A 17,895-nucleotide genomic window follows, 5' to 3' on the forward strand; every position below is an offset into this window, starting at 1 on the left:
AATATCTGCCATTTCCACGTTCGTACTACGATTGAAAGGAGGGGCCATGTTACAGTCTTCCACGGTGGAACAGTTTCGGAATACCGAATTCAGTATTTCGGCCTTCTCTCTGTTATCTTCCGTTTCGGTGCCAGTATGGTCACTGAGTGAGTGAACAGATGATTTTTGACCCTCTTGGTGATTTTACTTACGGGCAAAACCTTTTAGGGATTGTACTCGGATCTGTTGCCAAAGTTTTACTTTCAAAGTCATTGAACGCTTCTCTCATTGCTCTCCTTAATCTCGTGTTTGCCTCGTTCAGCTTTTGTTTGTCAGCTAGGTTTTTACCTCTCTTGAATCATAGATGAAGTTCTCTTTATTTAAGTAGCATTTTCCTAACACGGCTACTAAGCCACGATGGGTCTTTCCCACCCCTTAAGGCTTTTTTACAAAAAAAAAAAAACAAGGTTATGGGACTTAACTGCTAAGGTCATCAGTCCCTAAGCTTACACACCACTTAACCTAAATTATCCTAAGGACAAACACACACACATGCCCGAGGGAGGACCTAACCTCCGCCGGGACCTTACTCGGAACATATTTGACTAGAGATATTGTACAATTCCTTTGAATTTCTTCTTTTCGTCTTCCACATTGTCCTCCTGTGTATCCATTATGACAACTTCGTCGAACCTCATATAGCCGCCGGCCGGGGTGGCGGAGCGGTTCTAGGCGCTACAGTCTGGAACCGAGCGACCGATACGGTCGCATGTTCGAATCCTGCCTCGGGCATAGATGTGTGTGATGTCCTTAGGTTAGTTGGGTTTAAGTAGTTCTGAGTTCTAGGGGACTGATGACCTCCGAAGTTAAGTCCCATAGTGCTCAGAGCCATTTTGAACCTCATATAGCCATAATATTTAGCATTTCTTAAAACGGCGAACATAAAAAAATTGTTTGAAACTTCTACAAGAAAACTAGTTAAAGAGCCACCAGAAAAGCTACTATGGAGATCAGCTTCACACCTGAGTTACGTTACTGTGTTACATGAGACCATCGAAAAAATTTCGTTCGTGTTATATTGGTGCACGTTGCTTCCGGCTGAGGCCGAGGAATTTTCACAAGGCCTTCGCAGAGCCACGCTGTAGCAGCTAGATCCGTTATTGATAGCCGATTCCGACACAGAGACGTAAGCGCTAGTGGTATAATGTAATGTGCGGACCACGATGCGCCGTATCGACCACGCATTGCGCCAGACTCCCGGGAGCTGTGTGGATGCTCCAGTGCAGTTGTTAGGGCGCAGGTGGCGGAAGTGGCGGCGCCGTATGGCTTGTCGCTGATTGGCTGTTACGGTTTCACCGTACCAGTGCTGACGTCAGAGGCAAGACGCTGCTCCAGATTGCGAACCTCTGCGTCGAAACCCTCGCCTCTGCCCTACACCTGTCACCAAAGCAACGCGAAGTGTTCTAGTAATAGATTACTTTCTCGAGTGTTTTCGAATTATTTTACCCCAGTCTAAGAGTTTTTTATCCCTATGTTCAAGTCAGTGATCGTTCTGCTGTTTAAATGTTCGTCTCTAATACTTTTTCCAAAAGTTTATTTATTTTTTCTTTTAGTTGTTGTATCAGTCTTTTGAGTGATGCGAGCCGGAACGACTGCCACTCCTGTACAAAGCCCATCATCTCAAGGGAGAGCTTACACAAACTGTCCTCGATTATTTGTTATAAATAATCGAATGAATGCCTTGCCCTACAACGTTTGCCCTCTACGGCTCCCTTCAGTACCATCAAAATACACTCCTGGAAATGGAAAAAAGAACACATTGACACCGGTGTGTCAGACCCACCATACTTGCTCCGGACACTGCGAGAGGGCTGTACAAGCAATGATCACACGCACGGCACAGCAGACACACCAGAAACCGCGGTGTTGGCCGTCGAATGGCGGTAGCTGCGCAGCATTTGTGCACCGCCGCCGTCAGTGTCAGCCAGTTTGCCGTGGCATACGGAGCTCCATCGCAGTCTTTAACACTGGTAGCATGCCGCGACAGCGTGGACGTGAACCGTATGTGCAGTTGACGGACTTTGAGCGAGGGCATATAGTGGGCATGCGGGAGGCCGGGTGGACGTACCGCCGAATTGCTCAACACGTGGGGCGTGAGGTCTCCACAGTACATCGATGTTGTCGCCAGTGGTCGGCGGAAGGTGCACGTGCCCGTCGACCTGGGACCGGACCGCAGCGACGCACGGATGCAAGCCAAGACCGTAGGATCCTACGCAGTGCCGTAGGGGACCGCACCGCCACTTCCCAGCAAATTAGGGACACTGTTGCTCCTGGGGTATCGGCGAGGACCATTCGCAACCGTCTCCATGAAGCTGGGCTACGGTCCCGCACACCGTTAGGCCGTCTTCCGCTCACGCCCCAACATCGTGCACCCCGCCTCCAGTGGTGTCGCGACAGGCGTGAATGGAGGGACGAATGGAGACGTGTCGTCTTCAGCGATGAGAGTCGCTTCTGCCTTGGTGCCAATGATGGTCGTATGCGTGTTTGGCGCCGTGCAGGTGAGCGCCACAATCAGGACTGCATACGACCGAGGCACACAGGGCCAACACCCGGCATCATGGTGTGGGGAGCGATCTCCTACACTGGCCGTACACCACTGGTGATCGTCGAGGGGACACTGAATAGTGCACGTTACATCCAAACCGTCATCGAACCCATCGTTCTACCATTCCTAGACCGGCAAGGGAACTTGCTGTTCCAACAGGACAATGCACGTCCGCATGTATCCCGTGCCACCCAACGTGCTCTAGAAGGTGTACGTCAACTACCCTGGCCAGCAAGATCTCCGGATCGGTCCCCCATTGACATGTTTGGGACTGCATGAAGCGTCGTCTCACGCGGTCTGCACGTCCAGCACGAACGGTGGTCCAACTGAGGCGTCAGATGGAAATGGCATGGCAAGCCGTTCCACAGGACTACATCCAGCATCTCTACGATCGTCTCCATGGGAGAATAGCAGCCTGCATTGCTGCGAAAGGTGGATATACACTGTACTAGTGCCGACATTGTGCACGCTCTGTTGCCTGTGTCTATGTGCCTGTGGTTCTGTCAGTGTGATCATGTGATGTATCTGACCCCAGGAATGTGTCAACAAAGTTTCCCCTTCCTGGGACTATGAATTCACGGTGTTCTTATTTCAATTTCCAGGAGTGTATTTTCTTATGTTTTAGTATATCTCCTATCATTCTACCCCTTCTTCTGGTTCCAGTTCCCATATTCCTTTCAAAAATGGTTCAAATGGCTCTGAGCACTATGCGACTTAACTTCTGAGGTCATCAGTCCCCTAGAACTTAGAACTACTTAAACCTAACTAACCTAAGGACATCACAGCCATTCCATGCCGGAGGCAGGATTCGAACCTGCGATCGTAGCAGTCGCGCGGTTCCAGATTGAAGCGCCAAGAACCGCACGGCCACCGAGCCGGCCATATTCCTTTCCTAGACGTTTCTGCATAGAACTTCCACATTTACTATTTTATGACTACACGAAGCTTTTAGTATACTTTTTGTACCATCACATTTCAAAAAAAATGGTTCAAATGGCCCTGAGCACTATGGTACTCAACTGCTGTGGTCATAAGTCCCCTAGAGCTTAGAACTACTTAAACCTAAATAACCTAAGGACATCACACACATCCATGCCCGAGGCAGGATTCGAACCTGCGACCGTAGCGGTCGTGCAGTTCCAGACTGTAGCGCCTTTAACCGCTCGGCCACTCCGGCCGGCACATTTCAAATAATTCGATTCTTTTCTTTCCCAGTTTTCCGATAGTTCATGATTCACTTCCATACATTATACATACATTCTCAGAAATTTATTCGTCAAATTGAGGCCAGTTTTTGTTACTAAAAGTCTTTTGTGGCGAGTAACGCTCTCATTACGAAAGCGGGATACCTTAACTTCTAGTTTCGTCCACCATACGTTACGTTACTTTACTTTCAAAATAGCAGGATTTCTTCATCTACTATGTGATGCGCTATTTTGTTATTATGTTTGTCGCTAATCTCTTTGCTGCTACTCCACACTTACCTCTTGTTTCTGTAGTTTTTTCTTAATGCGTATTCTCTGTTAAGCAGAGTGTTTATTTCACTCAATAGATCCCAAATTTCTTCCTCACTTTCACCGAGGATGTCAATCTCCTTAGTGAAACTTAGAATAGGTATCTTTGCTTCCGGTATTTTAATACAACTTTTCAATCTGAATTTTATTTCCTTTATTGTTTATTCCATGGGCAAGTTAAACTACATATAATTCATGATAAATCGAAGTAAATTGACTGATATCGAGATACATGTTCTTATCTACAGAGTAAATACAGAGAACCTTAGCATATTAAAAATTAACAAACGTCAGATAATTATACATGTAAGTAAGCAGTGTATTTAAAATCATTAAGTTGATGGAAGGTTTCTATTCAGTCAGTCGGGGACCATCTATTATCGCAATAGGAGACTACAAGAGTGTTACTGAAATCTCAAATTACACGTTTAGAAAATTATTCACGCGAAAGGATAATACAGACATAGCATTGTTTGGCCGCCACAAAGCTCCTGTATGAAGAACATAATAATGGGAGTCCCGTTCGGTTTTATTGAGAGTAATTTTGATAATGGCCTCTTATTGAGAACCTCTCGCCCAGCGGAAAGTCCAAAGTAACTGGTATTCTGTTAATGAACTTAACTCGACCAGTCACGTTCCCTGCAATAGATCTTACGTGCTCGCTCTAATTCAAGCAAACTGATTGCAATGAAATGTTAGTGAAGGACTCTGTGACGTGCAGTATTTATTCTGGAGCACTGAAAAACCGTAGTCATTATACGATACTGAATCACCTGTGTTATTAAGAAGAATGATGCAGTGTTTCTTGGGATATACATGCAAGTGCGAAGGAACAGACACTGCTGTGGATACAACTGTTATGAAATAAATGAAATGCATTCGGAGTTGCGAACAACCATCATATGTGTAAGGGAATGATTACAATGAAAATATGTGCCGGACCGGGACTCAAACCCGGATTTCCCACAAGCGGTTGCCTTAAACGCTTTGGCTGTCCATGTACGACACATAGCCAGACCTAAACTCGAGTATCTCGCCGTTACTGCATCGTAACCTATACTGGTACACACACATATTACGTAATTTCTGTATAGGGGAGGACACTTTAATTGGAAATCGCTCCCCACTATTGGCGGATAAATACGACAATGCAGTGCCTGTCTTGCTCAGAAGAACCATGCAGTATTCATTCAGACACGCATGCATGTGGATTAGTAAATACAGTGAAGACGGCATGCAGTAAACGTGAAATTGACATGAAGCGTTCTAAGGACTTGGATGTGAAAATGACGACACAAAGGAGAAAAGATTAGCTTCATCTACACCCTGTACATACGATAGATTGCGCAGCTGATTTCTCATTCAGTAATCGGACTTCAGTGGTGGTTTTATGTGAGAAGATATTTCGTGCCAGATGGAGAAAAGTCTACTAGAAAGAATAAGGATTACAAATCAGAATACAGGAGGCCACATTAAATGCCGTCCAGGATCTCGGAGACAATGCACGACCAGCGCTCGAGAGGACCGACGTATCATTTGCCCGACCATGCAGACCCGTGTAGTCACGACATGTACAGTATCTTGAGGCAGGAGCCGCGACTTTTTTTTTTTTTTTTTTTTTTTTTTTTTTTTTTTTTTTACAGCAAATAATATAGCATTTAAGAATCTCTTATGTTAATGGCTACAACAAATATAATTTAAAAAAAAGAAATACTACAGTTTTGAATATAAATTAAAATGAAAATTCAGTCTTTGATATATCAAAGTTTTATAACTGCTCCTTGCCGGTAACGAACTAATAAAATGTTAATATTGATGTTATGTTACTCATTAATGTTTTTTTTTGTGGCGGCGTTCGTAGCGACAAACAATTCGCTGTAGAAACGGCTTACGAAGTCACCGCCACACTTTTAATAGCGGGCCGACCGGTCCGCTGGAACAGTGAACAGAAAGATGAAAACCCAAACACTCTGATTAAATAAAAGTCGGTACTTATCTTTATTAACGAAGATACAGAAACACAGTAGTGAACTCCGTGTCTACAGAGATCTGTCTAGTTCGAGTCGGAGCGGCTAGGTCAGCGTCGGCTGACGACAAACAACAACTCTGCTGCGATGAACACACAACTGACTAGCAAGTACACAATTCGGTGGCGAGTATACAACTGAGCGGCGAATACAGAACTGTCCTAGCGCTCGCGACTCCAGCGCTTAAGAAACCAGAAGCCAGCGGTGGCGCGCGCAGACTTGCGGCGATTTCTTGTCTCGCTGGCGCTGCTTATGCGGACGGCGTCCGGACTTTGATGCTGCCAACCTTTTGGCAGCGGGCTCGGGTGGCATTACTGGCTAGGATATAACAGTTTTAATATTTGCTGGCATGAGAATCTTCATTTGTGCGAGGCTTACCCACAGATTATTTCGATTTGGAATGTTTTTGGAACATTCTAGTATGATATGATCGTGATCTTCGTCGTCTTCTGAATATTCCTTTAGAAATGTGCAGGGAAACATGCGTGTAGCAACCTTATTCTAATAAATGATGTTATATATTTCCTTGGGAGATTTTTAGGATTGCGCCATGGTTTTCTTGATATAATATGCTGATGTGAAGCGAAAGAAAAGACCTTTTTCTGCTGCTGTACTTGCCACTAAGTTTCCTGTTGATCGTAAACTTCTTTTTTTGATACGCCTGAAAAGTCACAAACTGAAAGCTGTGTAAATAGTGGGTGCCGTTGTTTGATACTTTCTTTAGCAAGACCATCTACTACCTCATAGTACCAAATGTCTAAATGTCCCTTTACGAACGGATTTATTTTGTTTGTTGGCTTTCGTTATCACGTTGTTGTACCACACCATAAATACAGCTGTTATCAGCTTTCCACTTTCACTATTCTAGATGCTCGAAAGCACTGTTACAGTCAGAAAGATGTGTTCCGGGGCTCTGAAGTGGTTTACACCGACGGCTCAATGGCTAGAATGAAATTTTCACTCTACAGCGGAGTGTGCGCTGATATGAAACTTCCTGGCAGATTAAAACTGTGTGCCGGGCCGAGACTCGAACTCGGCCCGGCACACAGTATTAATCTGCCAGGAAGTTTCATGTCAGCGCACACTCCGCTGTAGAGTGAAAATTTCATTCTGGAAACATCCCCAGGCTGTGGCTAAGCCATGTCTCCGCGATATCTTTTCTTCCAGGAGTGCTAGTTCTGAAAGATTCACAGGAGAGCTTCTGTGCAGTTTGGAAGGTCGGAGACGAGGTACTGGCGGAATTGAGGCTGTGAGGACGGGGCGTGAGTCGTGCTAGGGTTGCTCAGTTGGTAGAGCACTTGCCCGCGAAAGGCAAAGGTCCCAAGTTCGAGTCTCGGCCCGGCACACAATCTGCCAGAAAGTTTCGGCTCAGTGGTCACGTAGGATTCGCATGTGTTCATGGAGGACATATTGAGCAGCACTCCTTGCCAGTTGGCTGCAGTGTTTTCGCTGCAGAGCTTGCGGCAATATCTCGTGCTCTTGAGTACATCCGCTCATGCCCTGGCGAATCATTTCTCCTGTTTACTGACTCACTGAGCAACCTACAAGCTACCCTCTGGTAGCGTCCATTCAGGAGTCCTTCTAAGCCCTGGAACAGTCCCGCCGTTCCGTGGTGTTGGTGTGGACCCCAGGACACGTCGGAATCCCCGGAAACGAACTTGCCGACAGGCTGGCCAAACAGGCGACGCGGAAACCTCTTCTGGAGGTAGGCATCTCCGAAGCTGACCTGCGTTCTGTCTTACGCCGCAGGGTTTTCCGTCTTTGGCAGATGGAGTGACATAACAGCACGCACAACAAACTGTGTGTCATTAAGGAGACTATGAATGTGTGGAAGTCTTCCATGCAGGCCTCTCGCAAGGGATCAGTTGTCCTCTGCCGGCTCCGCATTGGCCATACATCACTAACGTATTGTTACCTATTCCGTCGCGAGGACCCACCTCAGTGTCGCTCCAAAATGACAGTCGTCCACCTCTTGCTGGACTTCCCACTTTTAGCCGCCCTGCGGCAGACTTTTAACTTTCCCAGCAGCCTGCCTTCGGTGTTGGGCGACAATGCATCCACAGCAGCTTTAGTTTTACGTTTTATCCGTGACAGTGGGTTTTATACTTCTATCTAGGTTTTAGCGCATGTCCTTTGTCCCTCTGTGTTTTAATGTGTTGCAGAGTGGCTGGCTTTTATTCTCGTGGTTGGCCAGCCACTGTAATCTGCTTTCATGTTTTACTCTCTTCTGTTTCTAGCGTCTCTCTGTTGTTTTCTTGCCCTCTTTTCTTGCTTTTAGTGTTCGTTGCTTTCCCTCCGTTCTTATGGCTTTTCCTTTCTTTCCGTTTTGTGTTATATGTTTCGTCCGTCTTATTCTCACACTTGTGGCATTGTTTTATTAGGACCAAGGGACCGATGACCTCCTAGTTTGGTCCCTTCTCCCGCCTCTAAACCAACCAATCTCAACAGTCAGAAAGAAACTCTGTCGGTTGGGCATGCAACCTCCGAATTTCTGGGTCTGCAAGACTGCCTACAAATGAATCATGTTTCTGGGCTACAAGACCGAATGCATGCAAATGTCCAAACCTGACTGTTCAAACCCGAACTTCTGACTGTTCTGCTCTGCACTCTATGCCCCGATCTTTGCAAATGTCCCAAAATGCACTTTTCCACGCCAGATCCTTCTTTTTTTGCAATTTTTTGGGCCGGTCAACTATTTTCCAACGGTGTAAGTTTGCGATGTTTTCTATCTTCCCTTCAGAGGCACTGTAAAAAGTTTTCTCCCAACCAAATTATTTACCGTTCTTCTCAGATTAAAAAGTAATACTCAGGACCTAAGTCAGATGTCGTTTACCAGTGACAGACTGTGTTTTTCTCACCAGTGCGATCTCGCTCGTACATATCACGAGCCAGTTGGTGGCGGTTTGGTATGTTTTCTAGATATTTTATCTGCAGCAAGAGCCAGTGCAATGGCTCTGAGCACTATGGGACTTAACATCTGTGGTCATCAGTCCCCCAGAACTCAGAACTACTTAAACCTAACTAACCTGAGGACATCACAAACATCCATGCCCGAGGCAGGATTCGAACCTGCGACCGTAGCAGCCGCGCGGTTCCGGACTGAGCGCCTAGAACCGCTAGACCACCGCGGCCGGCGAGCCAGAGCATCATTTGCACAAACAGAGTAGCGCCTGTATGACCCCCTCCCTGGTCCCGCACTGCCCCAACCGGGCAAGTTCTTCTCGTTAACCTGAGGATAGGTAGTGCAGCCGGCAGGCTAGACTGGGGGAACGAGGTGGTTGTTCTTTTAGCACCGTGACTCCACCGTATTGTCCTTGACCCAGGAGGACTGCGATACAGCCCTGGCCTGGTGACTGCCGAGAGACCGGCACAGAGCCGCAGTCTTCTGCTCTCCATCGGCCATGAGTTAACTGTTCAGCTTATAAAACTAACACTATGGTGGCCCTTCGCTGTCCTCGAGGGCCAGTGTCCACCTCTACATAGCAACACACAGCATGTGTTAAGACCCATCAGAGTAGAAAAGCACAGAGTTATCTCTGTCCTTTCGATCACTAACGTATCACTGCTTCTACATCTACATCTACATTTATACTCCGCAAGCCACCCAATGGTGTGTGGCGGAGGGCACTTTACGTGCCACTGTCATTACCTCCCTTTTCTGTTCCACTCGCGTATGGTTCGCGGGAAGAACGACTACCGGAAGGCCTCCGTGCGCGCACGAATCTCTCTAATTTTACATTCGTGATCTCCTCGGGAAGTATAAGTTGGGGGAAGCAATATATTCGATACCTCATCCAGAAACGCACCCTCTCGAAACCTGGACAGCAAGCTACACCGCGATGCAGAGCGCCTCTCTTGCAGAGTCTGCCACTTGAGTTTGCTAAACATCTCCGTAACGCTATCACGCTTACCAAATAACCCTCTGATGAAACGCGCCGCTCTTCTTTGGATATTATCTATCTCCTCCGTCAACCCGATCTGGTACGGATCCCACACTGATGAGCAATACTCAAGTATAGGTCTAACGAGCGATTTGTAAGCCACCTCCTTTGTTGATGGACTACATTTTCTAAGGACTCTCCGAATGAATCTCAACCTGGTACCCGCCTTACCAACAATTAATTTTGTATGATCATTCCACTTCAAATCGTTGGGCACGCATACTCCCAGATATTTTACAGAAGTAACTGCTACCAGTGTTTGTTCCGCTATTATATAATCATACAATAAAGGATCCTTCTTTCTATGTATTCGCAATACCTTACATTTGTCTATGTTAAGGGTCAGTTGCCACTCCCTGCACCAAGTGCATATCCGGTGCAGATCTTCCTGCATTTCGCTACAATTTTCTAATGCTGCAACTTCTCTGTATACTACAGCATCATCCGCGAAAAGCCGCATGGAACTTCCGACACTATCTACTAGGTCATTTATATATATTGTGAAAAGCAATGGTCCCATAACACTCCCCTGTGGCACGCCAGAGGTTACTTTAACGTCTGTAGACGTCTTTCCATTGAGAACAACATGCTGTGTTCTGTTTGCTAAAAACTCTTCAATCCAGCCACACAGCTGGTCTTATATTGCGTAGGCTCTTACTTTGTTTATCAGGCGACAGTGCGGAACTGTATCGAACGCCTTCCGGAAGTCAAGGAAATTGGCATCTACCTGGGAGCATGTATCTAATATTTTCTGGGTCTCATGAACAAATAAAGCGAGTTGGGTCTCACACGATCGCTGTTTCCGGAATCCAAGTTGATTCCTACAGAGTAGATTCTGGGTTTCCAGAAACGACATGATACGCGAGCAAAAAACATGTTCTAAAATTCTACTACAGATCGACGTCAGAGATATAGGCCTATAGTTTTGCGCATCTGCTCGACGACCCTTCTTGAAGACGGGAACTACCTGTGCCTTTTTCCAATCATTTGGAACCTTCCGTTCCTCTAGAGACTTGCGGTACACGGCTGTTAGAAGGGGGGCAAGTTCTTTCGCTTACTCTGTGTAGAATCGAATTGGTATCCTGTCAGGTCCAGTGGACTTTCCTCTGTTGAGTGATTCCAGTTGCTTTTCTATTCCTTGGACACTTATTTCGATGTCAGCCATTTTTTCGTTTGTGCGAGGATTTAGAGAAGGGACTGCAGTGCGGTCTTCCTCTGTGAAACAGCTTTGGAAAAAGGTGTTTAGTATTTCAGCTTTACGCGTGTCTGTTTCAATGCCATCATCATCACGGAGTGTCTGGATATCCCGTTTCGAGCCACTTACTGATTTATCGTAGGACCAGAACTTCCTAGGATTTTCTGTCAAGTCGGTACATAGAACTGTACTTAAGACTGAAAGTGCAATTGCCACGTTTAATTACCAATGTCACACTAATCTATTCCTTCACCGCTTACATGGACTATATGTGGCTAACCAGAAAGGCTAGCCATCTCCCATGGCGGATAGTTGAAGCAGCAGTTCATTTTGACTCGGTGCCCAGCCAGGTTAGAGACACTGTGTAGTAATTCGTGAACCCTGTGCACCCCGGATTACCTGTAATTTTCATAATACATTCCTCCTGCTACGCTATATATTCAGCTCTTCATTATTTGCTATCGTACCTTGCGCTGCAATTTTACTGGCCATCAGCGTATGTAGATGGCCGACATCATATGCGCCCGTTTGTTGCAGGTCATCTCTAAGCTGCGGAAGGAGTTCGGTGACATGTACTCGGAGCGCAACGTGATGATCAGCGCGACGCATACGCACTCTGGGCCCGGAGGCTTCATGCAGGACTTCCTGTTCGACATCAGCAGCCTCGGCTTCGTCCGGCAGACCTACAACGCGCTGCTCTCCGGCATCGTGCAGGTCAGTCCGCGGCCTTTCACACTTGTCATTACCCTGCAGAATTAACTCACACGAGAAATAACCACTAGCCTTTGATAGCTGAAGTTGCAGAGTAGCCCACTGGCCCATTTGACTGTCTAATGGTCACGTCCAGCGTCCTCACAGTCGGTGGTGTCGTGTTGCAGAGCATCAGACGGGCCCACCTGTCGATGCAGCCGGCGCGCCTCTTCCTGTCGCAGGGGGAGCTGCTGGGCGTCAGCATCAACCGCAGCCCCACCGCCTACCTCGCCAACCCCGCCTCAGAACGTAGCAGGTGCGTATATTGCTAGTACCCATACAGCCTGTGATTATTTGGCCGCGAAGTATTATCTCTTTTTTCGTAAGAGTAACACACAAACCTCTGGGCATCGACAACCTCCAGGGAAATGAAATGCTGTACTCAGAATCGTTGACACAATTGTTGTTTGGAAATATTCATACAATATACAGTATTTCTGGGTTAAACATACAACAATTGTTGTTGTTGTGGTCTTCAGTCCTGAGACTGGTTTGATGCAGCTCTCCATGCTACTCTGTCCTGCGCAGGTTTCTTCATCTCCCAGTAGCTACTGCAACCTACCTCCTTCTCAATCTGCTTAGTGTATTCATCTCTTGGTTTCTCTCTACGATTTTTACTCTCCACGCCGCCCTCCATTACCCTGCAGAATTAACTCACACGAGAAATAACCACTAGCCTTTGATAGCTGAAGTTGCAGAGTAGCCCACTGGCCCATTTGATTGTCTAATGGTCACGTCCAGCGTTCCTCACAGTCGGTGGTGACACTGTTGAATTTCTCTTCTCCCTAATTCTGTTCAATAACTCCTCATTAGTTATGTCATCTACCCATCTTATCTTCAGCAATCTTCTGTAGCACCACATTTCGAAAGCTTCTATTCTCTTCTTGTCCAAACTATTTATCACACATGTTTCACTTCCATACATGGCTACGCTTCATACAAATACTTTCAGAAACGACTTCCCGACACTTAAATCTATACTCGATGTTAACAAATCTCCAGAAACGCTTTCCTTGCTATTGCCAGTCTACGTTTTATATCCTCTGTTGTTCGACCATCATCAGTTATTTTGCTCCCCAGATAGCAAAACTCCTTTACTACTTTAAGTGTCTCATATCCTAACCTAATTCCCTCAGCATTACCCGACTTAATTCGACTATATTCCAATAGCCTTGTTTTGCTTTTGTTCATTTTCATCTTGTATCCTCCTTTCAAGACACTGTCCATTCTGTTCAACTGCTCTTCCAAGTCCTTTGCTGTCTCTGGCAGAATAACAATGTCATCGGCGAACCTCAAAGTTTTTACTTCTTCTTCATGGATTTTAATACCAACTCCGAATTTTTGTTTTGTTTCCTTCACTGCTTGCTCAATACACAGATTGAATAACATCGGGAAGAGGCTACAACCCTCTCTCACTCCCTTCCCAACTTGACGGTATGTTTCTACAAGTACGGTATTTCAAAATGTTTGAACGGTGTTGCCGCACTGTTAACACCTTTTGCCGTCAGATCACCAAAGTTAAGCAATGGTGAGCTCGGCTAGCACTTGGATGTGTAACCATCTGTGTCTTCCGAGCGCTGTTGGCAAGCGGGGTGCACTCAGCCCTTATTTGTGAGGCCAGTTGAGAAGCTACTTGACTAAGGAGTAAACAGCTCCGGTCGCAAAAACTGACAACGGTCGGGAGAGCGGGGTGCTGACCACACGCCCCTCCATATACGCATCCAGTGACGCCTGTCGGCTGAGGATGACACGGCGACCGGTCGGTACTGATGGGTCTTCCGAGGCCGTTTCGGACGGAGAGATAGGCGCAGATGTGGTACATCACGAAATGGTGGTGTCTGATGCATTTGTTTCTGGATAGATTCCCGCAGAAAACAATTCAGGTAGGGAAATATTTGGGGTTCTTGGGATACAGACAGTCGATGGATTTACTTCTCCCAGTCCAGCCATCTGGGAGCTCATGATCCAAGAAATCCCCCACAATGTTCGCAAAATGTGTTGGTACTCCATCTTGTTGGAATATTACGTCACGAGGAAGTTGTGGACATCATGTATCTCCACGTACATTGTTGCATTAAGTGCAGGCTTCGCGAAGAAGAATGGATCAGTCGTTCAACAGTCTACGCCACACATTCACGTTCGGAGAGTCGCGTTCGCACTCTGTCATTACGTGGCAGGGTTCATTTCCCGATATGCGGCAGCTGTGCGTGCTTACCATGTCGGAAGTGTGGAATGTAGACTCTTCAGAAAAACAGACGAAGTCAAGAAATGCCTCGTTTTCATCCATTTTTGCTAGAATTGTGTCCGCGAATGCCTTCCGTCGTGTCCTTTCCTCAGGCTTGATTTTGTGACGAAGCCGCAGTTTGTACGCCCTTAGGCACGAGCTTTTATGGGCGCCATCGTGTAGAGTCGAACGAGGTAGCTGTGACTGCCTACTTGCTTGTCGGATTGGCTGACGAGGAGTCCGCTGGAAGGAAGTACGGATCAATTCAACGGTAGCCTCTGGAACTGTGTGCTTGTCGTGGCGACACGACAACGATAGCAAATTCCATTTTCCAATTTCTTGATTGCTACGCAAGTGAGAACGTCGACAGTTGATCGTAGTCCATAATCATGGCGAAAACGACGTTGTATCAGTGTACAACCATACATGGTTGCTCGATTTATCATAGAGACGCCTGAAGATAGTGAACTGAAGCGGTGAAATCGTTAGCTAATATAGCAGGACCTTTAATTACAGTGGAAGGATTCATTCATATTCAAACAAAAACATAGAGACAGCTGGCGTCCTCCGATCTTTCTGGAGGAGGGCGGTTAGTGGGACGTCTCTTTCGATACCCTATGATAGTTAACTTACTTGGCAGTGAAAGGAGCACTGGAGGGACAAAACAGTAGGAGTTGAAAAAACTAACGCAAGGTAGAGAACGACATAGTATCGGACCAGTTAGAAGCCTTGTCAGCATAGGTATGATAAACTTCGCAGTGCTCTGTATCGTGGCTTGTGGACTATATGTGAAAATGCAAAAAATATGTGGCCAAGGACCGTCATATGCTCATGAGGTTTGGTGAATGCTTACATTGCCTACATTATACGTAATACCGCACGTAAGGTTTAGGTACGGACGCGATGTTCTCTGAGCATTTTTGTGCTCTTTGTATTCGTATTCGATGTTTCTAATTACGTCTGTACATTTCCTTTACATCTGGCGCCATTTTAAGAGATTCTGGAAATTTTCATAATTTTTATCAAATTTTGCATTCTCTTATCTATCTTGAGTATCTGAAAGAGACATAATCGGGGACCTGTAAGAGGCGTAACACATAGTAATCTTTAAACATCTTATATTTTTCCCTGAGACATTTTAAGTCTTTTCTTTATCTGCGATAATGATTGAAGCAGAAGAAATGAATTAAAATTTGTACTACGGCCGGGCCTCGAACCCAGGTCTTTTTGCTTGCTAGGCAGAAATGCTAATTGTTACACCACCAGAGCACTGTTGTCAGAGTTGCTGCACGAACTACCCAAGTTGAGTGCCGTCCCTATCACAAATTTCAATTCGGGGAAAATAAGCAGAAGATATGAATTGCAGTTTGTGTTGGGGAGGGCACTCAATTTCAGTAGTTCGTGTAGCATTGTTAACCATAATGCTATGGTGGTGTAATGGTTTGCATTTCTACCTCGCAAGCAAAAAGACCTGAGTTACAGTCCCAGTTCCAGTCCCATTTTAATCAATTTCTTCTGCTTCAATTATTATCGCAGAATCTTTAAACACTTTGTTCACTCGGGTGGCATGATTAGCCTCTGTAATATGATATGGGCCTTGGTGGGGACGAAGATTGATGTTTAAAAAGCCGTCGACGAGGAGATCATTAGGGACGGAATATGAGCTCCGATCAGGGAAAGGCGGGGAAGGAACTTGGTCTCACCTTTTCAAAGGAACCGTTTGCGCTTAACAATTATGAAAAACCGTGGAGGACGTATGTGTGGACTGCTGGACGAGGATACGAACTACCATCTGCTGAATGCGAATACGGTACATCGCCACTCCGCCACCTCATCGGTCACCGTTTTATGTACACGTGGTTTCACTTGGCGGTCTCACAGTTCTGGACGATTGGCAGCCTCAAATATACGGCATTGGCAAAATTTTTCTTTCTGTGTGTCTTTTTTCGAGCGACTTATTGAAGAAACCATCATGGATTCCATAAACAGAGATGTTGAGAAACACAGCTCGTTCTGTTCGTGTATGAAATCAAGACTGCCGCACATGTTGGTTGGGTAGACCTGTCATAAAGCGGTTGTATTCTCCCGTTAGGCGAGCTGGCCCATAACTGTTATAAATACGATGGTATTTTAGGTGCTGGTGCTGGGACGGAGTTGTGTCAGTCAATCCCGTACATGTTCGATCGGGGAAGGATTTGGGGTTCTTGCTGGCCATGGAAGTACCTCACCATCACTCAGACAGTTTCTAAAGACAAGTGTCATCTGTGGACCACCATTGCCCTGTTGAAAAACAGGTAACGTCACCGCGGCGTATCGCTGTGTATTCAGTTCCGGTCCTGCCAGCCACTACCAGTCGTGAATTGAAGTCGCGATGGGCTGCTGCCCCTATCATAACGCTAGAAAAAATAACTGCGTTTCTCGAAAACTGAACAGTGGAAGAATGGTACCTCTCCCCGGGTCGCTGCCATGCTCGCCGACGATGTCCACTTGGGATAGTGCGAAACCGCGATTCATAACGTGACGCCGCGCCGTTCATTAGCAGTGTATGCCTTCCGATCATGGCACCATTGCGCACTCAGTGATTTGTGTTGTGGTGCTAACGGCAACCTATGCATCGGACGATAACTAGCTAGAACTGCTGCCGTTGCTATACGATCAGTGGCGCGGGATGACGGAGAGTGTTCCAGGGTATCCACTACTTGTTCTCGGATGGCATGCGCAGATGTGAAGGGGGTACGATGCTTTTGATTCACAATACGACCATCCTCCTCTGCTGTGAGAGTCTCAGTTGCCGGAAAGCGTGACGGCAAGTATGCGTGCCATCGCGTTTCCACGCAGTCCAACATCGCGCCACCGTTACATCCGAATTATGGCTGTTGTCGAGAAATCGATGCATCGACACATCGATATTACACAATACTACCGATGCATACTGATGGTAGTTTGTTCTGAAAAATTATCCGTGCCAAAATGCTAATATCGGTTGTCGATATTATATTTAATTTTTTTTCACAGTTTTCGGTAAATATTTGAAGTTGTTTTCATAATTTTAGTGGAACATAATCTTACTTTCACTGTGTGAAGGAGTCTTACTACTTTTCGAGCTTACATAACATCCAACCTTTCTCTTTTTTTCTCTTTAGGCACTGAGGGGGGGGGGGGGGGCGGGTGGTTGGCTTTGTGAATGGAATAACAAAATATCCTGTGTGAGGGAATAGCACACAAGTTGCGTTAAAAAACCAATTTGTAACGCAAATTTGTGGCACATGGGCATTCTTCAAGAACTGTTGCTGAAAATAACGAACAAAAATCTAAATGACGACATTGGTCTTTCCGCTGGACGGAGACGTATGAGGGGAAAACCTTGCGTAATTGGCGCTCGGCTCTATGAACAGAAACTTAGTTTCACCAGCAATTGTTACACAACTACTGGGTTGCTGGCGTTAGCTAAAATGAAAAAGAAAAAAAAAACAAAACAAAAAAAAAAACAGGGAAGTAGACATAAAGTGCTCCGGACGAATCCGATATATGACGAAACCTATCGATGTACCCATCGCGGATACCTTTTATTGTGCCACTTACATGCAGTTAACAATATTAGCAAAGTGGTTATCGCCAAGCTTGAACATGCATCGTTTTTCTTGAAATTCACGCTCTAAG

At 46.0% G+C, this 17,895-nt stretch overlaps 1 protein-coding gene across 3 annotated transcripts in view; it reads left to right on the forward strand.

Annotated features, from left to right (window-relative positions):
- LOC126456884 (neutral ceramidase-like) overlaps positions 1-17,895 on the forward strand; it is a 511,604-nt gene that overhangs the window by 303,753 nt on the left and 189,956 nt on the right. For all 3 annotated transcript variants that reach the window (XM_050092711.1, XM_050092713.1, XM_050092712.1), the window contains 2 exons: positions 11,799-11,975; positions 12,140-12,267. In XM_050092711.1, the coding sequence (XP_049948668.1) occupies positions 11,799-11,975; positions 12,140-12,267 (305 nt within the window). The remainder of the gene's footprint in view (positions 1-11,798; positions 11,976-12,139; positions 12,268-17,895) is intronic.

The sequence above is a fragment of the Schistocerca serialis genome, chromosome 2, assembly GCF_023864345.2.
Source record: "Schistocerca serialis cubense isolate TAMUIC-IGC-003099 chromosome 2, iqSchSeri2.2, whole genome shotgun sequence".
Lineage (NCBI taxonomy): Eukaryota > Metazoa > Arthropoda > Insecta > Orthoptera > Acrididae > Schistocerca > Schistocerca serialis.